Raw genomic sequence first — 24,670 nt, forward strand, 5'->3', positions numbered from 1 at the left:
GTACCAACCCAAACCTCCTGCATTGTTCTGATTGAAATGAATTTGAATGGGTTAGACACATGGCCTCCAGAGCCTCTGGGCTTTTATTGTTGTGCTAGAATTGGGCAGATATATTACAATCTGAGGAAGGTAACTACAGTACCTGCAATAGTTTTCAGATATTGAAACAGCTCTTGAAAAGGAAAGCTCTCGTTTTTAATTATCCTGGAAACTACTGAAGGGGCCCACAGGTTATAAGGCTCCTTATGCTTACTGCAGCTTTGTACATACACTACTAGATATGGGGGGGGTAGCATCACTGTTGGGACACATAGCGCAGGAGTAGGCATAGGAAATTAAGACAGTCCAAGGGGGTGAAAAGCTCGGAACAAACTGAGGCGTGCACATTTTCTCCGGCATCAACACTCGTCTTAGTTCGCTCATAAACATGTGTACATTTCTGAACAACTTGAGATGAAGTACTTGGACCTGAATGATGTGCAACATCCCCCTAAGGAACGTTATTTCCCTTCAAGTTCCTTGAAAAGGAGCAACCATTGGTGGCCTGCAATTACCGATAGAGTTCATTAATCGGTTTTTAGGAGTTTAGAAGTCAGCCAGGACAGAAACGCTGCCCGTGCCTGGGTTCCCGAGGGACTGCGTGAACGGAGGGACTTTTTCGTCCCACCCGCTTCCCAAGTCGATGGTTCCAACGGTACGGCACCCCAACACAACAACTCGCTCACCTTAGAATGGTAGGTGAGGGAATTCTTGGCCACAGCGCACTGCTTCTCTACCAGGAAACAGAATCTTCGCCTCTCTTCTGTGAGCGCCATCTTGTACCCATCGCAGACGTAGTTCTCCAGCTCGCCTTGTTTGTTGGTGATAGCTTCAATGAACTGGGAGGGGGGAAAAACACAAAGCAAAAGAGGTTATCCAAGGGTTCCCATCTGAGCCGCAGCACAAAGGGGGAGAGAGGGCTATCCTTCTGCATTAACACATCACTTGGTCTGTAGCAGAATTCCCTTCAGTGCAGAATCTGCATCAAGCATGGCAAGGACTGGAGAAAAACAGAGAGTGTGGTCATTTTGCAACTGCGGACTGTCCAAGGCTCTTAATTATTTCCATCATTCCATTCATGGCCGGACGGCAGGGGGCACTAGGCAACAAGAGTATACGCAGGCTTGAGAGAATGCATCTCTTTCCCCCCTCGCCAACCATCCTTAGTCATCTGACCTCCCCCACACAAAAGCTCCTGACTCAGAACGTGGGCTTCAGATGTTGTGTGGGTGGCAGAAGAGCAGAGAGAGAGAGAGAGAGATTCTCTCAGCCTCCCTCCTACTTCGCCTGCACCTGGGTAGTGCTCGTTTTTCTAGTGCCGATTGTTACAAAAAAAACCCAACAACGCTTGTGTCGCTGCCATGAGGTTAAAGCGCTTTGAAAGGGCTTCCACTCAGAGGTGAGAGGAGGCTGAAACACAGACTGTCCATCTCACCTGTTGCAATCCGGACAGATGGAAATGAACTTTGTCATGTCCGTGGGGTTGGGGGGGGGGCGGAGAAAGCATGAGCAATGCATATATGTACCTTTCCTTGCTTGTACTTAACAACCCACAAACCCACCCCCCTCCTGTGGGAAAGCAGAACAAATGACTGCCTGACACACTCCCACAGAGCCCACTGTTCCCTTTCCAAACATCTATCCCCCATGTCAGTACAATACCCACTCACGCTTGGTCTCCATACACCCACACGAAAAGTCACCCACCAAGTCCCTCAACCTCAGACCATCAGCTGCTAGAAATCTGCATTTGAGTCTCTACAAAATCCAGGCTACTCCCTCTTCCCAGCTAGTCCTAATGCACCTGGCGTTCATTCTGAGCAGCTCAAAAGTTTGGAAGTGCTTCTTTCGTTATAGGGGAAGTATTAATTACTTCCACCTATGCAGACTGGATACTCGTTGCCACGAGTTGTGTGTTGCTTTGCGCTCTCCAAAATTTTGCAGGCAGCAAAATTTTGAAAAAGAAAAGCACTTAAAAACAGCAACAACCCAACTTCAGGCAGGCTGCTGATGCTATCACAGAAGCAGCACTGCCCCCTGGCAAAAAAAGCAGCAGCAATTCCTAGAATGAAGCCTGTTATACAAGCATGGATGATCTAAAACAAAAAGAAAAGCATGCTTCTCTCTCTAGAGCTGTGGTTTTTCTTCTTCTTTTATTCACATGCAGTAAATGCATGCATATTTAACCAAGGAATGTACAGTAGATTAAAACTCCCTATGATGTATCTTAAAAAGCAGAGACATCACCTTGCCGACAAAGGTCCGTATAGTTAAAGCTGTGGTTTTCCCAGTAGTGATATATGGAAGTGAGAGCTGGAAGTGAAAGAAGGCTGATCACTGAAGAATTGATGCTTTTGAATTATGGTGCTGGAGGAGACTCTTGAGAGTCCCATGGACTGCAAGAAGATCAAACCTATCCATTCTGAAGGAAATCAGCCCCGAGTGCTCACTGGAAGGACAGATCATGAAGCTGAGGCTCCAATACTTTGGCCACCTCATGAGAAGAGAAGACTCCCTGGAAAAGACCCTGATGTTGGGAAAGATTGAGGGCACTAGGAGAAGGGAACAACAGAGGACGAGATGGTTGGACAGTGTTCTCGAAGCTACGAACATGAATTTGACCAAACTGCGGGAGGCAGTGGAAGACAGGCGTGCCTGGCGTGCTTTGGTGCATGGGGTCAAGAAGAGTCAGACACGACTAAACGACTAAACAACAAATGATCTATCAGCTCATATTTCATTAACTGGAGGACAGCCAATTTCTGCACATGGATGCAAGCAACCAAGCATGTGGGTTAAAAAGAAACAGCTCCAGACTTGCCTCTTCTGAATACACACACCGCAAAATGCAATCTCAGACTTGCTTCAAAATCACTCAAGACTGACACCTCTGCTGTTCTCTGCAAAAGGTGGATTTTCCGTTGTGAGCTGGCAATGAATGGGTTTACTGTCTTCTGTCTGCCTTATCATGCCAGCCCAAGCTTGTTTTGCTGAATGCAGTTCCACCCAGTATTTGGGTGGGAGATGCTGTTCACTTATAGAATCATTTGTCTTTATGCAAAAGATAAACCTAGAGTTTAATTTCCCTGCAATGCTACAGATTCCAGACACAGCCTTGAGTAAATTTACTTATGACTTCTGATTTGCAGTCCTGTGTTCCAGATGAGGTCAGATGGGCCCCTTCCCTATTTAATTTCCTACACCCACTGAAGGCTTTAAAAATTGTTATTCCAGTAGGTATTTCAATTGTAGTTTGCTTTTATAGTTTTAACTGGTTTTATTTTAATTTTATTTTATTGCTTTTTGTATCAGATCCTTGTAAACCACTTAAGAGATTCTTGTAGTTAAGTGGTATATAAATTGTTTAAATATTTTGTACACACATTCATGTTTCTGCCAAATGTCTCTGCAAACTGTATCACTCACTGTGTGCCAGGAAAAAAGGGCAGAATAAAAGGTTACGTATCCTGAGAAGAACTAAATTGGCAAGTGATATCTTCATTTTCCTTACTTACCAGCAAATTTGTTTCAAGATTATAGGGCATCCACCAAGGCCCAGCTATAAGTATCCAAAATAAAATTTATGCACAAGCATTTTTTAAATCTTTTATCAGCCCTGAGTGCTCACTGGAAGGACAGATCGTGAAGCTGAGGCTCCAATACTTTGGCCACCTCATGAGAAGAGAAGACTCCCTGGAAAAGACCCTGATGTTGGGAAAGATTGAGGGCACTAGGAGAAGGGGACGACAGAGGATGAGATGGTTGGACAGTGTTCTCGAAGCTACGAACATGAGTTTGACCAAACTACGGGAGGCAGTGCAAGACAGGAGTGCCTGGCATGCTCTGGTCCATGGGGTCACAAAGAGTCGGTCACGACTAAACGACTAAACAACAACAATTTTTTATCTTATTGGGCAAGTTTCCAATCCAGCCAATGTGAAGCATTCTGGAATTCCATTTATTTCAATGGGAGAGCTAAGTTTAGTCTCTCCCACTGAAATATATGGGGCTCCCAAGTCCTTTACCCTGGTCATGAACTAGCCAAAGCAACTATCTACATCCAGTGTTTCTGGCACAGCTACCTAGAAGCAGACCCTTCTCAGGAATAGGTGCCCCTGTTTGTAATTTGTTTCCTGTTGCTCTCAACTCTTGCGTTATTTTTCTGTGCATGTGCCTCATTGAACCAAGACCCAGCTGGTTTGTTATCATGCATATGCTTGAAAAAAAGTCTAAATGCAGTATACCTGGTTGCAAGGAAAGATAAATTTATTAAGACTCTTAAAAAGGAGTATAGGCCTTATTGCTCTCCTTCCGTACTAGGCATCTTTGTTCTGGAAAGTGAAGCAACTTGCAGTTCACCACCTAGCCACAATATATCTCTGATAATGGAGCAACTCACAAGCTGCCAGGGGGTATCCACAGGTGGCAACAAAAGAGTGCATGAAAAAGCAGTCACCTACAATACCAGCGCTGCTCCCGGCTGTGTCGACAGTATTTGTGTTAAACCATTATTCTTTCCAGAGCTGTACTCTTGAGGGAACAAGGTGTCAGGGAACGATTGTGCAACGAACGATTGAAAAACTAGATAGGAAAGAACCAGCGCGTGGCCACCCACTGTGCTACATCAGAAATCCTAAGGGCCTATTCCACAGGGTGGAAGGACTCCAGCTGTCAGTGCCTTTTGAGATGGGGCAGAAAAGATCGAGGAATGAAGCAACTTTTGAGACAGGCCAGCAGCTACTAAGTCTTGATGTGCTGGAGCACATGCAAAGTGCCAAGAAAGCGATCTGCGAGGCGGGAAGGCTTTCAGTTCCATGCTTCACGTGCTTTCAGTTTTGATGTGCACTATATAAATATTGTTATTTTACCCATTGTTCAAAACCTAGCAAACCCCACGTGGGCTATCTGGGTGGACTATAAATTTTGACTTCTTAGAGAGAAACAGTTGTCAGCTCCTCAGGCAGAATCTCTCTAACCTTAGTTTAACAAATTGAAGAAAAGAAAGAACAGCACCAACCTAACTGTGTAAGCACAGCCGTACTAGATTAGACGACAGGCCTGCCTTGTCCAACATCCTGTTTCTCACCAGCTAGATGGGCTTGAGAAGCCCATAAGCAGAACTCAAGGACCATTATCCATTTTTGCCCCTCAGTGACTGGCCTTAAGTGGCCAAGACTTGTGCTTGGAGGTTCCAAACTACTATCATGACCAGGGGGCGGCAACCTAAGGCCCATGGGCCACAAGCGGCCATGGGGGTCATTCAACCGGCCCATGGACCCCCGCCACCCGCTCGGTTGGCTCCTGTGCACCACGCTAAACTGGTGCGGAGCAGAGCGGGGACCGCCTTCTGTGACGCTGGCCAGCTTCCCATTGGCTGCAGGAAGCTCCTGCAGCCAATGGGAAGCTGCGCACGCCTCCTTCGTGCCGTAAGGAGTGCCGGAAATAGCATTTGCACATGCATGCACACTCCGGCAGCCGCGGTGTCTGCGGGACCGTGAACCAGCCCAAGCCACAAAAACCCCTGATCATGACCAACATCCTCTAAACATTTTCCCAATTTCCCTTTCAAAGCCACCCAAGCCAGTGGTCATCACAAGGCATAAATTGAATTACACACTGTGTGAAGTACCACCTCCTTTTGTCTATTCCCCCCCCAAAAAAAAACTGGTGTATGGAACCAATGTTTCCCAAACTTGGGTCTCCAGCAGTTTTTGGACTACATTTCCCATCATCCCTGACCACTGGTCCAGCTAGCTAAGGATGATGGGAGTTGTAGTTCAAAAACAGTTGGAGGCCTAAGTTTGGGGGACACTGCATTACACCCACAGCTCTTTCCGGAAAGTATAGGTGGGGGAAGAAAAAAAGGCTGGGGAGGGGGGAGAGACACTCTAATTTGTTTCCTATGGAAGAGCTTGCCTGCTCCTCACCAGTCATTAAACTTCCTTGTGGCCCTCCAGATGTTGGGACTCCAACTCCCATTAGCCTCAGCCTGCAGGGGCAATGGTCAGGGATGATGGGAGCTGGAGTCCAACAATATCTGGAAGGCCACAAGTACCTCAGCCCATTCTACTCTCTTGTCTTCATTGTTGTACTGTGAAGAACACACATCTGTCCTGCAGAGACAGATCTTGTGTCTATGTTTAAAGTTAGGATCAGGAAGCAGAATTTCCATCCCATGAAGAATGTCATGGTTTGGAAAGAGAAGCAGGAATTCCTGAACTCTGCAGTATTGGAAACATTTCTTTACCACATTAAGGGCCATTAATAATGGATTTCGTTTTGAGTTCTGCACTAATAAGCAGCCACTGCAAGGCCTACTAGGAGATGCTATTTGTTCCTTCAGCTTGTCTTCAGCAGCCCCCCACACCCCAGCCATGCCAAACTGAAATTCTCAAGAGACACAGAAGCGACACATGGGGAGTCGTTTACATCTGTGTGCCAGAGCAGATCGTCTCACTGAGACAAACCACAAGAAAAATAGTTTTGTTTCAGAAATTTGCTCCAAGATGATATATGGCTGTTGACAACCCAAGACAGACAGACAGACAGAGACACTGGGAGAAATATTCTCCACCATTTCCTATGGAAACTTTGAGGAATGGGAGGAATGGGGGCAAAGCTGCCCCAAACAGAAAAGAAAACCGTCCATGCCCAGCTGCCTAGGTCACCCCACTAAAAACCATCTCTGAAGCCATCATTTTCTTGAAGATCTTACACTGAAAATTCCCAGATGTTGATTATTGTGACCCAACAGAGTCTTGCTGGTGGGTTGTGAAATCTCGTGGTAACATCCTATGTGGTTCCTTGGCCAGCTGCTGGAGGCAGAATGACCAGCACTTGCAAGCTTACCCAGGTCCACAATCATTTAAGACCATGCACTTGCCCCAAGTCAGACAGGGCATGCTTCTCACCTAAGAGAGGGTGGTGCCAGATAAGAGAAAGGAAGGGAGCACATGCCACTTCCAATTTGGCTGGACCATGAAAATAGAACAGCCTTTACGTTCACTTCGGCCAGGGCGCCAGCCTAGTCATCAACAGCATGCTGCTTCTGTCTTCCCACTGCATGCAGGGTATAAGGCACATACAGCCATACGGCAGGAGACTAAAGGTGGGATTTGGAGGCAGGAATGACTCTATTCTCCCTGTCTGTCTCCAAAAGCCTAAAGCCAGCCCAGGGTATGAATAGTGACCAGTTCTTCTCCCACGTAGCAACCTGGATCCAAGTGACAGTACCCACCAGTCAACAGGGAAATGTACTGGCAACAGGACCCCTTACATGTCTCTCTTCATGCACCCATTTCATAAGGTGGCCGCTGCTACAGGGTTTATTAACGTAATGGGGGGGGGATCCTCATAAAATGCACTAACCACTCTTTACCAGGTAATTTTACTGGAGCTCGTACCAATGTATGGTATATGTACTTATTTAATATGCAACAGCTGAGAGCACTGTCCCTTAATTGTTTCATTTGCTAACTGGATTAAAATTGTCTAAAAGCAACAACATTATTTGTATACAAACAAACAAGCAGCAACAACAAACTTTGAAACACTGCTTCCAGAGACTTCAGTCCAGCACCTTCCTGAGAACTCACATTTGTTATTTCTAGGTTGGAAAACGTTTAGATAAATTCACACCCCTCCGAGTCCAGGACAAGGCTCCTGCTTAAAAATCCATGCAGAAAAAAGGCTTCCTCCAATTAGCTACCGGTATGTCAGTGATGTCTTTTCAGTAAGGCTGTGATCCTAAGCACACTGACTTGGAAGAACCTTCTGCTGAAATTAATGGGGCATGCCTATAGGTTGTTTATTTGGGAGCAGGATGCAAAGAAAACTATACAACGTTTGGTTTTAAAGCACACCTGTTCCTTCATTTACATAGAGAAGCAGAATATAGTCTCTCTGAGCTAATACAGTCGTACCTTGAAAGTAAAAAAGAATCCGTTCCGGAAGTCCGTTCAACTTCCAAAACATTCGGAAACCAAAGTGTGGCTTCTGATTGGCTGCAGGAAGCTCCTGCAACCAATCGGAAGCCGCGGAAGCCCCATCGGACGTTGGGGTTCCAAAGAACGTTCGCAAACTAGAACAGTCACGTTCAGGTTTACGGTGCTCGGGAGCCAAAACGTTGAACTTGCAAGGCGCTCAGGATCCAAGGTACGACTACACTGTACAAACCTGCGCCTACCCCGTAGCAAAAACAGGAATGAACTTTGGAGATAGCAAGAGGCTGGAGAACAAGAAGTATAATTTAGATATCAGCAAAATGAAAAAATAAAATGAAATAAAATAGGACACCCTGAATCTTGGGAGAGAGCAGGAAGGGTTATCTCATGAAGCTGGTGACTAATCACTCGTGAGAAGGCGCTCTGCTTATCCTGAGGGGCCTGTTGCATTGTAAGCAGCCTCCATTGTTCTGCATGTGTGTGTGGGAGTGGAAAGGAGGGGGGGGGGAGTGAGAATAGAAAGGAAGGGGAAGAATGGTGCTGTTTGCATAGCTATCAAGCAAAGTAAAAGCCATTATCTCTACCTCAGCAATGGGCTGCGCTAAAGCAGAGTCTCTAACCCCCCTCCCCCAATATATTTTTTTCATATAGCTTTAACCCTTCGCTCATCTGTTAAAACAAAGTCTTGCTCTTCATTTATATAACAGTTTTGGACTCAAAGGCCCCCAGAAGCTGTGAACAGCACCATATCAACACATCAATCAAAACTATGAAACAACAAAGTTGCAAAATACCCACCAATCACACATTTCAGTTCATGAGCTACATTCACGCTTTTTACCACGGATGCACCTCTGCAGCGTTCCAGTCTCACTTGGCAGCCAGGTTAACTTGCACCTGCACTCACATTTACACACACACACACACACACACACACACACACACACACACACATAGTGGGTGGGTAGGGAGGGGCAGCTCCCCCCCCAATAAATAAAAATACAGCTAACTGAGGTTCTGCTCCACACCCCCTAACAAAAGGCATGCCCCCCAACAAAAATCCTGGCTACGCCCCAACAAAAACCCTGGCTACGCATACAAACACTGGCCTGTGGCTCTGATCCCTCACTTAGAAGCAAGCCTATCCAGAATCAAAACATTGAAGGGGAATGCCCTCACTCTACCCCAAATGAGATATCCTAAGGGCTTTCCCTATGGGGTTGGCTCATCATCAGCAACCTGGCCTCTCATAAACAGCTGGTTCCAGCTACAGCTCTGGTGAAGTTCCTGCCCTTTAAGGGGAAGACTTAGCGGTGAAGCTTTTGTGCACATTTTTCTTCCATGAACTGGGGATCCACAGAGCAGCAAAAAGGTAAGCAGTTACCTAAGTATTCAGAGCATTTTCATGTGCAGCAGAGGGCTAAGTCTTCCAGGCACAGGAACTCCATTTTGAAAGCATTATTCAAGGCTGAGCAACTAAATTTAGCAAGAAAAAAATCCTCACGAGGTTCATATTCAACTTAGTTTATCTTTCGCTGCAACCATTCTCTCCCCCCAACTCCAATTTAATTACGGTATATAGAGGAAATTCATTTTATCTCTTGTGTGGACTCAAGTTTGCCATTTGTTGCTCACGTGTTTAGCAGCATGACGCAACTTGTTTATGTAACTAACTTGTGACTGGCTATCTCTATGCCACGTGCCACAGTGCCGTGGAAACGTAAAAAAGAAGAAGAGTTCTCGGAAAGGAAGGAACTAAATTAGCACTCAAAAAGAAAGCAAGGGAAATACAGACTTGCTGAATTCCTGACTGGCATCTATGGTCACATAAATATCACTGAGGTGATCCAGCTGAGAGATGAATGTGCTTCCTGTTTGGGGAGCGGAAGACACATTGCGTCCAACTCCAGGGAAATAATGTGCCATGCCCCAATTACTGTTCTCATGATCAGTAAGGGAATGCCTATGTAAATAGAAAAGCCCCATAACTACATTGTTATTACTTTACTGTGAATTATTTACAGTAACTACAAATGTACTCTCTCTCTCTCTCTCTCTCTCTCTCTCTCTCTCTCTCTCTCTCTGTTTGTGTGTGTGTGTGTGTGTGTCTGTGTGTGTGTGTGTGCGTGTGTGGTTTGACATAGGAGAATGCACATTCCTCTTCTTTGAAATCTATCACATCCACATGATAATTACAAAATGGTTGCTATTCTCCCCACCCCACCTAAGACGTTCTAGTTTTACTCCCATTAGTGATGCTAGGGTGTTTATATTTAGCATGCCTGAGAATACCTATATCCACAGGAAAAGCATGGTATAGCAGCTAGAGTCTGCTTAGTTAATGAAGCTCACTGGATAGTTTCAAGCCAACTGCCAACTTCTCGACGTGTCCTACTGCACAGGTTTGTTGCAAAGCACTCTGGTGGGAACCTTATAAAGATTTGTCAGCCACCACACCCCAAGCAGGTGAAATGTTGTTGGGTCCTTAAAACAAGACAGGTCTGGGTAACTGCTGGACTTTGTGCTTCCAAAAAAATGGGGATCAGAGATCACTTTTTTTATTCTAAAATCCTAGGCGTAGCTGGGACCTGAAGCCAGCGGCGGAGTTTCATGCTCCGCTACCAGGGACGGAGAGCAGGTGCACTGCCCCCAGGGACGTGGCGTGCGTTTGGGGTGGGGCGTCGTGCGCAGGGGTGGGGCGTGTGTTTGGGGGCAGGACGTGCATTTTGGGGGCGGGGCGGGCAGCCACGATGGCGCCCCACCCCACTGCCCCTATCTCCCTACGCCCCTGCCAGAAGCACACAGCAAAGACTAATCCAATCATGTCTGCAGTCATCCTACTGAGAAAAAGTCCATCTTTGGGACTGGAAAATTAGAACGCAAACATATCTTATGGCCATAAACAAAGGCAATTTGTTGTCTCTTTTCAATCTTGTTTATCCCCTCCCTGCTACATTGCTTTTTTTAGTATCCAGCCTGATTAAAAAGTTATGGAGAACTCAGAAACTCACTATTTGGGAACATTTCATTTTATTGTAATAAAGGAATTGTTATTGGTACTAGGCTACAAAACCACACACATTCTCTCTCTGCCCCAGCCCAAGTCATTCCCTTCTCTGTGTGAATTTCCCTCACCTCACCAGCTTTGGCACTAACCAGAACTTGCTCTTAACCAGATTTGCTCAACTGTCCGGGGTTATGTCAGCTGGTGCCAATGTAACCCTTACTTAACCACATTTAAAGAACACTTAACCACATTTAAAGAACAGCTAGGTAAGTTTTTTTTGTGAATTAAGAGGATGGGGATAGCTGAAAGGGAAGCACAGCTCTACAGCCTGATCCCAAACTTGAACCTTGGTTATTGGATTAAGAGTATTACATCTGCACCGCTCTCATAAATACCAGCGAGCAAAAAAAACCCAAAAAACTAGTTTCACTCTGGAAGCCAAAACAATAAATTCCAATACGGAACCATCAGAAGAAAATTACAAAAATGGGAGGGAACTAAAAACTGAAGCATGCACATAGTTTCAAAAGCTATGAACCACAGAGTGGGGTCAATGTTGAATGTGGAAGGAAGGCGCATAAACTAGGGACGTAATTAGGCAGAAATGAAAACTGAGTGCAAAATTCATGTTTCTAGCATTTCATGTATTGAAGACAGGTCTGAGCACAGCGCCGTGAAGTCTCAAAACTACGGGATAGGGTGGAGGAGCAAGATTTTCTGTACCTTTCGGGTGAATGTGTAGGATCTTACTGTCTTATATAGTTCTTTCCAGTTCCTCATGAGCAACAGAAGCAGAAGTAGGTAAACACACAAACACAACTCAGCTCACATAATCCATGAAATTAAAAAAGGTCTGGTCTTGACACTTATTTTTTATTATTTTGAAAGTAAATATTACACACAGCCCCCCCAAGAGGAACTGTGCAAGAACCACCCACTGCCAGCAAGGAACGTGCTATGCGATCATCTTTCCAGAGAAATTCTGTTAGTTTTAATCACTCAGCAATTCTACAAAACGGACAAAGCCCTAGAAGGTGATCTGGCAATCCATGCAATGTATCATATTCTTTTAAAATATATATATATATTAATTTTTTATGATAACAAAATATAAAAAACAATAACATATCATATACATTCCACGACAACAACAAAAATAAAAACATAAAAATACATCACTCAATCTTATATTCCGTATCTTTGTCGACTTCCTCCTTTCCCTCCCTTCTACGTTTCTATATATCACTTACTTAGCACTTTCTAAATCTTAATAACATTCTATTTCTTAATTATCAAATCTAAATATTACTCTTAATGCCTTTTCAAACAAAAAATTCCAAAACCTCTCAGTATAATTTTAGTCTTAAGAGCATAATAACATCCCATCATATATCTAAATATAAACACACATTACATTAAACTAGCTTACTTCTGCAACCGCAATGTATCATATTCTTGGCGGATGGGATCACAAAACTAAAACTAAACTAAAACAAAACCCTCTTGAGCATGTCTATTGGGTTATCACAATAATTGCACACTTTGAAGACAATTGGTTCTTAAAATAAATACACAGTAAGCCCACTTCAAATTTTGGTTCAAGAGCAGATAGGACAGAATAAGGAAAACCCCAACATGTAGGAAGCTAATAAACAGCAGGTATGGGCTGTCCGTGCTGTTAAATATATGCATGCAAGCATCACTATCAAGAAAATCGTGGAGAGATCTACTCTGTGCAATGCAATGGGTGGAGGAAGAGATGACTGAAAGGCAACATGATATGCCACTGTTAAAATAAAACACAGCTGATTCAAGCACTTGGCAGGCTGACAGATGTGTGTCTTTCACTATCATTATTTGAAGCAGACTTGCTACGCAGAGCACCCAACGGTTTGTGAATGACATCAAAGTCTACTCTGCACTTCATCAGTTGCTGCAGCTAACAATTATTCCCGACTAGCAGCTCCCGATGAAACTACAAGGGAATTGAAAGAGGCAAGAGGAGGAGACGCCACCATCTACGTGCACATAGCACATACAAGACCCTCCTCACTTCCTGGAAGACAATCTCACATGCAATCCCACACCATTACAGGGGAAAGAGTGGGACAGGAAACGCAGGTAGGTGTCTGCGGTGAACAGGTAGGCTAAGCAATATATTGAGAGACCAAAACTGACAGTGACTGAACAAAGGGCACTGATCAGTCAAGGAACTAGTTCAGAAATGAGAGGCAGCAAGGTTAGGAGAAGTCAAAACTCTGGAAGGTAGAGATTTATGCAGGTTTCTCTGGGCTGTGAACCCCTGGGAGAATTTTTGAGTGCACGTTTTTCAGAACCATTCAGTTCAAGGTGATATAGCCTGCACATCCACTTTGTTCAGCCAGTTAAAAAAATTAGAATGAAGTGGCCCGCTTCCCTCCTCCCTCTACCAGCCTGTTTCGTTTTGTTGTGGTGGTTGTCGTTTGTTGTACTGATACAAACTCAAAACAAAACTTAAAATTAGAATGTTAATTAAAAATGTTAATTAAAAAGAGACAAGTACCGTATTATTCCATGTATAAGACGGTATTTTTTCCTTAGAAATAACAGGCAAAAATTGTGGGTCGTCTTATACACAGATAGCAGAGGGTGGACGGGCGATTGATGGCAGCAGCCAACAGAAGGTTTGCAGAAACTATTTCACGTGTACCTAGGAAAAGTTTGCTATAGCAAGTACAGTGGAACCTCGGTTTACGAACACCTCGGTTTACGAATTTTCGGTTTACAAACGCCGCGGACCCATCTGGAACGGATTAATCCACTTTCCATTACTTTCAATGGGAAAGTTTGCTTCAGTTTATGAACGCTTCAGTTTAAGTACTCCGCGGACCGTCTGGAACAGATTAATCCACTTTCCATTACTTTCAATGGGAAAGTTCACTTCAGTTTATGAACGCTTCAGTTTATGAACAGACTTCCGGAACCAATTGTGTTCATAAACCGAGGTACCACTGTACAACAATGGATGTCAGGTAACAGCTGGCATGCTCAGGGTAAAAAGGTAAAAAGGTAAAGGAGCCCCTGACCATCAGGTCCAGTCGTGTCCGACTCTGGGGTTGTGGCACTCATCTTGCTCTATAGGCTGAGGGAGCCAGCGTTTGTCCACAGACAGCTTCCGGGTCATGTGGCCAGCATGACAAAGCTGCTTCTGGTGAACCAGAACAGCGCACGGAAACGCCGTTTACCTTCCCGTCGGAGCGGTCCCTATTTATCTACTTGCACTTTGATATGCTTTCGAACTGCTAGGTGGGCAGGAGCTGGGACCAAGCAACGGGAGCTCACCCCATCGCAGGGATTCGAACCGCCGACCTTCTGATCAGCAAGCCCTAGGCTGTGGTTTAACCCACAGCGCCACCTGGGTCCTGGAAGCCAAAAAGGAAACTGATGGAAAAGGAATTAATCCCACCAACCCTTCATTTCCCTATGAAATACGTACCCTCTGCAACCCATCCAATACTGGCAAAAAGGAGGGATGAGCTAGTGGCCGAGATTTGTTTTATTGGCTTGACCAAGTATGGTCAACCATATTCCTTCCTATCATGTATAATGTATCTGGATACAAACAGTAAATAGAGGGCAAACAGCTAGAAATAATCCAATAAAAGAAAAAGAAAAGGCCTTTCGAGATTGAGCCTTTCATAATCATCTTTTGAAAGCATGAATAAGATGAGCCAAGATTGGTACTGTAGTTCTCATACCACTGTAGCTAAGAAAACAACCTTTCTCCTGAGAGAGATTATTATGCATGTTTTCAGGTTCTTCTAAGGTTTTCAGATATGTCCAACATATCACTATCCCCCCCTAAAATGAAAGCCATCTGAGGCATCAGAAACCCCATCAAACAATTGCAAGTGACTGCCTGGGCATGTTTACAGCTGGGGCAAGAGTTCACAGTGAATACCCTAATACCTTAAACCACGGGTGTCAAACACAAGGCCCGGGGGCCAAATCCGGCCCGCCAGACCTCGTCATGTGGCCCGCCGAGCGCCCCAGCCAGTGGGACCCAGCAGCGGGACCTTGCTGCTGAAGCGCCACGCCGACAAAGCGCCGACAAACAGCTGGGGCTGGGGGGGGGGATAGAAAGGCGGCCGGAGCAGCGCTGCGTGGAGCGCCCCGAGCCACAGCAGGAGAAGGAGGAGGCAGCTTGCTGGGTCAGCGCCCGGCAACGCTGCACGGAGAGTCCTGAGCCTCTGCAACACAGCAGTGCTCTGTAGCACTTTGAATCCTCCTCCTGCTGCCATGGCTCGGCGCCTGGAAATGGCTGCTGCTGCTGCTGCTGAAGCACAGACAAAGCACCCAGCAGCGCCGCGTGGAGGAGGAGGAGGAGGATTCAAAGTGCTACAGAGCACTGCTGCATCCCAGAAGCTCGGGACTCTCCACACGGCGCTGCCGGGCACCGACCCGGGTAGCCGCCTCCTCCTCCTCCTCTTGCCTCACCTCCTCCTCCTCCTGCCGCAGCTCAGCCTCATGAACGTGAGCTCAGCAGCGGCTCAGCCTCACGAACGTGCAACTCTGAGGCTTTACGCACTTCTCCTAAAACGGACACCCGCTGCCTCACGCTGCACGGGAAATGCTTTTTGCCCCTGGGTCCCTTTGTGCTCTTTTCTGGCGCTGAATCAAGGCGGCCACCCCCCCCTTCCCTTTATTTCTTCCTCTCTCTCGTTCTTATTCTTTCTTTCCCTCTCCTTCCTTCCTTCTTTATCTCTGTCTTCTCTCCCTCTTTCTTTTTCTTTCATTCTTTATTCCTTCTTTCCTACTCTTCTTTCTCTCACCTCTTTCCTTCCTCTCTCCCTCCTGCTCCCTCCTTCCTTCCTTCCTTCCGTCCTTCCCATCTTTCTTCCTCTCCCTCATTCTTATTCTTTCTTTCCCTCTACTTCCTTCCTTCTTTCTCCCTTTCCGTCTTCTCTCCCTCTTTCTTTTTCTTTCCTTCTTTATTCCCTTCCTTATTTCCTATTCTTCTTTCTCTCCCCTCTTTCCTTCGTTCCTCCCTCCCTCCCACTCCCTCCTTCCTTCCTTCCTTCCTTCCTTCCTTCCTTCCCCTCCCCTCCCTCTCCTCAGAAACATAAGATGCTGCTTTATACTTCTGGCCCTTAAACCCTGGAACCAGGAGAAAAAAAATTGCTCCCCCAAGTTCTATGGTTTAAATACAACAGATAAGAGGGTCACTTATATCTTAAAATTAATAATTCCAGTCCAATGCAGGGCCTTTGCGTTAGGCCGAATGAACGTTTCCCCCTCAGCTTTTGTCAAGGACAGATATTTAATCATCCCCAAAAGTGATAGACGTTGTGGATGTTCTTTGAATGTGCTGGACACTGTAGAACATATTCTTTTCTACTGTCCATTGTACAACCAGCTATGCAAACGCATGCTATCCCCTTTTTGGGGCAGACTAACATTACAGCACAATGAAAATATCAGATTCTATCTGTCTGACATTAACCTGGAAGTAACTGCAAGGGTAACTGCATTTTTGTCAATAGTATCCCTTATAGAGTGGTGAATGGCACTATTTAGTGGGAAGAATTCCCAATGAAAATCCTCGTCATTATATATTTTACATGGCTGTTTATTTGTATATATTTTAAAATTTTATATATGGATGTTTTATGATACTCCATACTTGTAATGTCTAATAAAAGTAAGTTAGTGCAATGGGGCTTTCCCCCCTCTTCTCCCTCTTCATATCCCTAGAAATAGTCTAGGGTGTGTGTGTGTGTGTGTAGAACCCCCGGAACAGTGTGTGTGGGAAGAGAAGGGGGGATTATTCCGCCTGGCAAGCTGAAAAGCTCGTGCTGATGGAGCATTTGCCATACCGCTATGCTGAATTCCTCCCACAGATTCCATATGTACCAGCTTTAGCTGCTACATCAGCTGTGGTCCCTTCCTGACAAAGACAGACTTGCCAGTGTCATTTGTGCCTTAGCAACCTTCACATTGGAATACTGCAACATGCTATATGTGGAGCCGCACTCGGAAAAAGCGCCGAAACTTTCCGGAGCAGCTAGGGTGCCGATTTGAATCCATCACACCAGTTTTGTGGGATTTGCACTAGTTGCCAATGAGAGCGAGCTTCTGGGCTCAATTTCAAGGAGGTGGTGTTAACCTTTAAAGCAAATAATGGGACCTGTTTACCTTAATAGCAGCCTTCTTCATAGTTTCCTCCCTGATTGCTTCAAGATCCCTGCTCCAGGTCCCTCAATCTCATGAGATGAAGCTGATGTCAGCCAGGCTTACGGGGTTTCTCTGCTGTGGAGCCCACATTGTGCAATGCTTTGCCAAGCGTGGTCTGTTAAGCCCCGTCATAATATCGCCTTGTGTAGTTAATGAAGATGTGGCTTTTTTTTCTTTTCTTTTTTTGTAAGGCCTTCAGCTAATTAATTAATTCATTCACTAGCTTAGCTTCATGTTCATTTGATGGCTGAATTGGAATTGTTAAATTTGTTTTTAGTCTTATGTTCATTTTTTGTGTGGAATTAGCTTTCATTTGAGGATTTTTACCTGTTTTATTAGTAATTAGTAATTTTTTTAATCATTAGTAATTTGTTGCCGCCCTTGAGTTTCCTTGGGTAATCAGGCAGAGTAGACATTTAAAAATAAAATAAAATACACACCATCTTATTTCAGAAGCACTATACTGTGTCCAGACCCACAGACACAAAACCTGCCCCTCACCTCTGGTTTCTTAAAGTCTCTAATCACAGGTGACAGAAATAGAAATAGAAATAGAAATAGTTGATGCCACCACTACTCAGTTTTGAGAATCCCTTCCATTGGCATCACATACAACAAGGAGTGGAGGGCATAATGCAATTTGAGTGTCACACTCTTAACATCACACTTTCCAGCTCTCCTGCTTTTTAACTACAGGTGCTTTTGCTTAAAATAGATCCCTATTCCCAACCCCTTCATCCCTTTCCCCTTAAGAGAAAGCCTGCCTCTCTCCTTGTTTTGATCATTTGCCGCTCCGGCGGGAAGGTAAACTGCATTTCCGTGCGCTGCTCCGGTTCGCCAGAAGTGGCTTAGTCATGCTGGCCACATGACCAGGAAGCTGTACACCGGCTCCCTCGGCCAATAAAGCGAGATGAGCGTCGCAACCCCAGAGTCGTCCGCGACTGGACCTAATGGTCAGGGGTCCCTTTACCTTTACCTATTCCCCACCTCATTGACCATCCCCACCTACCCCTCTCGTCTTCCTTTGCTCAGCTCCTTTTAACCAATGGCTAATTTGTGGATAGGCTTAGACTGCAAAGTGAGAGACAAACCAGGTTCTCCCTGCATGGAACATTTTGTTCATACATTGATAGAAATCTGTACTAGCTGCAGCTTGTCAAATATAGAACATGTGCAAATTCATATATATATATATATATATATATATATATATATATATATATATATATATAGTCCTTCTCTTCCACAAGCTAGCTGACCCATTGTCAGGAATGACAAAACAGAAGCCATCCCACCTCTGTCTGAAGTGCCACACATTCACAGTATTGAAAAAAAAATATTGAAGCCCCCCCCCCCCCTATTTCATTTGTTGACAACGTGGGTGTTTCATTTTCCGCCACCAAGCACTATCCCTTCCACAGAAAAAGCATCTGGGACCCATCTTCATAAAGCTAGCAGTGCAGAGGAATTTCCAGAAGGAAGACAATTGACAAATTAGGGAACCACTGTTTTAACTGGTTCTGGGCAAAATGAAATACAGTATTTCTATTCGTCTATATAACTTTTGCCACTTTTTCAACTTCCTGGGTGACATCCAATGCTGTGCAGATTTCTGCTGTCATGACAGGTTTTCTGCCCAGAGTAGCTGTGGCAACCCAGTCAGATGGGTGGGGTACAAATAATAAATTATATTATCTGTCCCATGCACCCTCCCCAAATTACTCCGTAGGAAAGAAGACTAGTACCTTGCTTCCCCCCCCCACACACACACAAAGAAACAATTTCTTTCCGTGCAACTTAACAAACCCAACAGCAAAGGTTCTGTCTGCTTTAAACATTTGCAGTGCTGTATCTTATTCTTTCCCCAACAGCAAATGAGTTTCTATTACCATATGGATACAGAAACACACTGTCTTCCAGCAAACTGTCACATGTTTAAAAGTGTGGTGGGGGGAGCCTTCTTGCGGATTTTTTATAGTGTGCATACTAACAGCTCCATAACTAATGCAATTGCCTGAAGTGTGACTCAATTAACATGGACGAAACAAGAGACTGCATTGTAAGCAGGGATTCCACAAATGCTCAGGTTGCTACTTTCTGGATGTCATTTGCACTACTGTAACATGGGCGATGTTCTTGTCCCCGCAGGTCCTTACTGTACTTGTTTCAGAGAACCGAAAGGAAGAAGGGGGTCTCTTGCTTCATGCCAGGAAGAGAGAGAGACTTACACGGATGTCTTAAAGGGGTAAGCATCTCTCCTGCTTCCACAAGTGTGGAACCAAAAAGAGAGGCAGGAAAAACCTGCTGCGGATGTATTTTGATTATTCATAGAATCATAGAATCGTAGAGTTGGAAGAGACCACAAGGGCCATCCAGTCCAACCCCCTGCCGAGCAGGAAACACCATCAAAGCATTCTTGACATATGCCTGTCAAGCCTCTGCTTAAAGACCTCCAAAGAAGGAGACTCCACCACACTCCTTGGCAGCAAATTCCACTGCCAAACAGCTCTTACTGTCAGGAAGTTCTTCCTAATGTTTAGGTGAAACCTTCTTTCTTGTAGTTTGAATCCATTGCTCCGTGTCCGCTTCTCTGGAGCAGCAGAAAACAACCTTTCTCCCTCCTCTATATGACATCCTTTTATATCTTTGAACATGGCCTTAACCTTCTCTTCTCCAGGCTAAACATACCCAGCTCCCTAAGCCGTTCCTCATAAGGCATCGTTTCCAGGCCTTTGACCATTTTGGTTGCCCTCTTCTGGACACGTTCCAGCTTGTTAATACAGGCAATCCTCCATTGAGGCACATTGAATATTTGCATGACTGCGCACAAGCGCATCATGTCCAAAAGTCACACCAAGGGGCAATTCAGGGTGGGGCAGAGGCAGAACAGGATGTTTGCAGGCTTTTTCAATGGTGTATCAAATATAAACAATTTCACTTAAACACGCAATGCCCTGTGTAAATGGGGGGATTGCCTGTATACTGCAAATAGTGTCCTTTTTAACTATTAACCAGGGGGCCGCTATTTAACATTGTATGGCTTAGTACCGTGTTTCCCACATTTTAAGACACCGTCTTATAATGATTTTACTCAAGAAAATAAGCCTATGGCTTATTTTCGGGGGGTGTCTTAGTGGTTCCTGCCTCCTCCTGCCGCGGCCGGCGTTGCTGCTGCTGGGCTGGCAGCACCCTGCGAAGTCAGGAGAAGCCAGCCAGACCGCTGGGGGGTTTAGAAAAAACGTCCGGAGCGCGTCCCAATGGCAGTGCTCCTCCTCACCTAATGGCAGTGCTCCTCATGTGCCGCAAAAGCCACTAAACAACTGGGGGGGGTAGAAAGGCAGCCGGAGCGCAGCCCGATAGCAGCGCTCCTCACGCACCACAAAAAGGACACAGAAAGCTGCCGGACAGGGGGCTAAAAAGCAGTGAAGCAACGGCCACAGCTTTAAATGGCTCGCAACGCCCCCCTCGCCGTCGCTAGGGCTGCCGAGGCTGGATCGTGCCTTTCATCCCGCGCCTGCGCTGCGCACCGGATTTTGCCCAATCCATCGGGGAGCAGGGAGCGCTCAGAATCTGGCAAGGGGGGGTCTCTCTTCCCATTCGGGCGCCTGAGCATTGCCGCTTGAAAGGCTGGAGGCTCTCGGCAAGGTGGTCTAGAGGAGCGATCGCGGAGCGCTCCTCTCTGCAGCTGCCGGTTGCGGTGGCGGGCGGCAGACAAAAAAAAAAAGAGGCCAGGCTGCTGCGCTCCGCCCAGCGCTGCAGGGCGCTCCGAGCGCTTGGCGCTGCGGAGCGCTCCTCTTTGCAGCTGCCGGTTGCGGTGGCGGGCGGCAGACAAAAAAAAAAAAGAGGCCAGGCTGCTGCGCTCCGCCCAGCGCTGCAGGGCGCTCCGAGCGCTTGGCGCTGCGGAGCGCTCCTCTTTGCAGCTGCCGGTTCCGGTGGCGGGGCGGCAGGCAAAAAAAAAAAAAAAGAGGCCAGGCCGCTGCGCTCCGCCTGGCGCTGCGGAGCGCTCCGCTCTGCAGCCGCCAGTTCCGGTAGCGGGGCGGCAGGCTGCCTCGGGCAGGGAAAAAAAGAGAAGCTAGGCTGCTGGCTCGGGCGCGCGGAGCACCCCGAGCCTCTGAGAGCCAGCAGGACGAGGAGGAGGCTTGCCGGGTCGTCGCCCAGCAGCGCGCGCGGAGCGCCCCGAGCCTCTGGCAGCCAGCAGCAGCAACAACAATCCCAGAGGCTCGGGGCGCTCCGCGCGCGCTGCTGGGCGACGACCCGGCAAGCCTCCTCCTCGTTCTGCTGGCTCTCAGAGGCTCGGGGTGCTCCGCGCACACTGCTGGATGCCGACCTGGCAAGCAGCCTCCTGCTCTTGCCGGCTCCCAGAGGCTCGGGGCACTGCACCATGCCTCAGCCCCCATAGCACTGAGCGCGCCTCCTTCGCCTCCTCTTCCCTCAGCGGTCTCGCTCCTCGGAGGTATGGCTTATTTTCGGGGTATGGCTTGTATTTCCTGAACGCTTAAAATCCTGCTATGGCTTATATAATGACTACGTCTTAAAATAGGGGAAACACGGTAAACTTGAACGGTTTCAGCCGTACCAGAGTGGGGAATCCGTTACCCTCCAGATATTGTTGGATTACAACTCCCATCAGCCCCTGCCAGCGTGGCAAATGGCCAGAGACAATGGGAGTTTATAGTCCAGAAACATATGGAGCGCAACAAGTTACGCACGCCTGAGTTAGTGTACTTTTATCTGAAAATAGTAGACGAGGTATTCGGTGTTCCAAATCTTGCCCAGTATTGTTATGCAATGAAATCAGCCATGTCTTGTATGACTGGTTTCAACCAGATATAAATGTGAAAGCAGAACAAGGTTATGCTGGTAGAGGTTTCATGGTTATGGTTTCAAAAACAAGAAGTCAAGCATTGTTCAATAACCCCAATGATAGTTTGAACATATTTAATTATTTGGTATACTGTAGATTTAAACAATGTTTTGGTCTGGGTTTGTCTCTACTAACACCAAATAGCTTACAATAAAGCAAACAAAGTCGGCATCCATTGGGGGATTTTATGGTATGGATGGAGAAACAACTAGAGTGGTACCTTGGTTTACAAATTTAATCCGTTCTGAAAGTCTGTTCTTAAACCAAAGCATTCTTAAACCAAGGTGTGCTTTCCCATAGCAGCAGGGGACTCAATTTACAAATGGAACCCACTCAACAGGAAGCGAAACATGTTCTTATTCCAAGGCAAAGTTCACAAACCAAAACACCTACTTCCAGGTTTGCAGCATTCTTAATCCAAGTCGTTCATAAACTAAGCTGTTCTTAAACCAAGGTACCACTGTACCAATCTGACTTTGTGGTGGAAAAAATCAAGTTCTTAGGTTTCAGCTCAAACAAGACAAACCATGAGCCCAAGTTTGGAAGACATGTTAACTAAGCCATAGCTAAGATCATTTAGAAATATTTAGATACACGCTGATATCCACAAACTCGGACACGATATTTGAAAAACATAGAATTCTATTTCACAAGTCAACACAACCTCATATATGTATTAGCTGACGAAGACATCCACATCAAAACAGGGCCCTGTCCTGGGTTCTCCTACTGAATCGACTTGGCATTCCGGCTCTATATAAAACGACCCTTTTGAACACTTTTGGAATTTACGGATATTTACGGATATTATTTAGTCGATATCTTTTGTGTCGTTACACTGTAATGTGCTATTATTTTCTAAGTTGTAACATTTATTTCAAACTACATATACTTTAGTGCAGTGTTTCCCAACCTTGTGCCTCCAGCTGTTTTCAGACTACAATTCCCATCATTCCTGACCACTGGTCTTGCTAGCTAGGGATGATGGGAATTGTAGTCTCAAGACATCTGGAGGCACAAGGTTGGGAAACACTGCTCTAGTGAACTTGAAGCTCATTTCTTGTTTGTATTCATTTGTTCTGTTCAAGACTGTTAGTCTTACCAAAATACATACCTTATTTGACTGTAACTCACAAGTAGGATTTATTCCTAACATTGAAATTTCTGGCCAGATTTCATGGTGTCCTTCTTTTTGGTATAGCTAAGATCACAGCAGAGCAGCTCCTGAAGGACTGGAGGAGAAGTAATGCAGCTGCAATCTCCTCTCTGGAAACTTTCTCATTCATGCTAATCCATGGTTTGGCTTAATGTTACATGCAAACCAAACTAAGTAGATCTATTTTAGAGACCACTGATAAAAGAGTCCTATCAGCCTGCTGGCGCAATGTTGAAGAACATCACAGTATTTGCACATGCCAGAAAGCAAGGGGGCATGGATCAGAAGTGACAACAGATTATGGCAGGCTGCGAAGGCCAGACTGAATTTGTGGACCCCAGTTTGGACTACTACTCTATTTGGCAAAGCAAACACTTTGTAGAGCCACAGCTAAGAAAACCCAGCAGATATTATATGCTAAGTTGTTTTGTAACAGAAGCACATTAACGTTCTTGAACCCATAGTAAATTTGAGTAATCTCAGACGTAGAAGTGTGGAACTAGATGCATCTCATTATAAATTTGGAGGTACAGTACTGAAACAATTTCAAAACTAAGTTTTGGTGTTATGCTAGCTTACGTTTGATTAGATTTTAAAGCCTGTGCAGAGCCTTGCCTTAATTTTCTTATCTGCAGTGTCAAGCATTGTCATGAGCTTCATAAACAAACATTCCAAACACTTCTGTACAAGACGTGCATGGTGTTAGAATACTGCCTATAACTCTAGGAGAGGGTTTTCTATATTCAAACTTGGCCAGCACTTCTTTGGTTGAAGAATTGATGGAACAGAAGCAAGTCTGATGAAATAAGGCCACTGAAGAATGCTTAAATCTAGCACTAAAAGGCTTTTAATTGGGCTACTCTTCATCCTTTACTCTCTAGAGAATGAGCACTTTGGTGTTGGGAACAAAAACTGATACTCTTTTTAAGCTTAAGTACCTCTGGGCTTTTTACATAATTTTTCCTAATGTCTCTTTTACATAAAACACATATGGCCTGGTTCAAGCCCAACTCCCCGTTCATTAGAGTTCCCTGACCTATAACTAAAATTATTTCTCCTTCTGGGAATATCAAAATGAGGCTTCAATTATGGAAATTTTATAAGAACTCCGGGCTATTTAAGCAAATAGTGCTGAAGCATTAGAAAACGCTCAGAGACGAGAGGACTCCCATGCCTCTTGGAAGACACTCTGTGTGAAGATTCAGCTCAGCCCATCCACATAAATCTTCCAGAAAAACAAAGTTCTAGATTTTCACCCCTAAGTATGCATTCTCCATCTCCCCCACACAGGCAGACCAGCCTAGAGAGGTGGGTTAGAGAACCCACCTATCAACCACAAGACATCCATAGCTGATTGACAGGTCAGTGGTTGCACCCACCTGTCAAAAGTTGGCCTGCCATGGTGGAGGAGATAAAAGATCTGCTCCATTAGGTAAAAAAGGTTCCCA

The 24,670-nt window shown here is 45.6% G+C and overlaps 1 protein-coding gene across 5 annotated transcripts in view; it reads right to left on the minus strand.

Moving 5' to 3' along the window:
- BAIAP2 (BAR/IMD domain containing adaptor protein 2) overlaps positions 1–24,670 on the minus strand; it is a 137,247-nt gene that overhangs the window by 32,687 nt on the left and 79,890 nt on the right. For all 5 annotated transcript variants that reach the window (XM_088663014.1, XM_088663016.1, XM_088663019.1 and 2 more), the window contains exon 7: positions 726–878. In XM_088663014.1, coding sequence (XP_088519140.1) covers positions 726–878 — 153 coding nt within the window. The remainder of the gene's footprint in view (positions 1–725; positions 879–24,670) is intronic.

The sequence above is a fragment of the Zootoca vivipara genome, chromosome 2 (genome assembly GCF_965207765.1).
Source record: "Zootoca vivipara chromosome 2, rZooViv2.hap1.1, whole genome shotgun sequence".
In the NCBI taxonomy this organism is placed as follows: domain Eukaryota; kingdom Metazoa; phylum Chordata; class Lepidosauria; order Squamata; family Lacertidae; genus Zootoca; species Zootoca vivipara.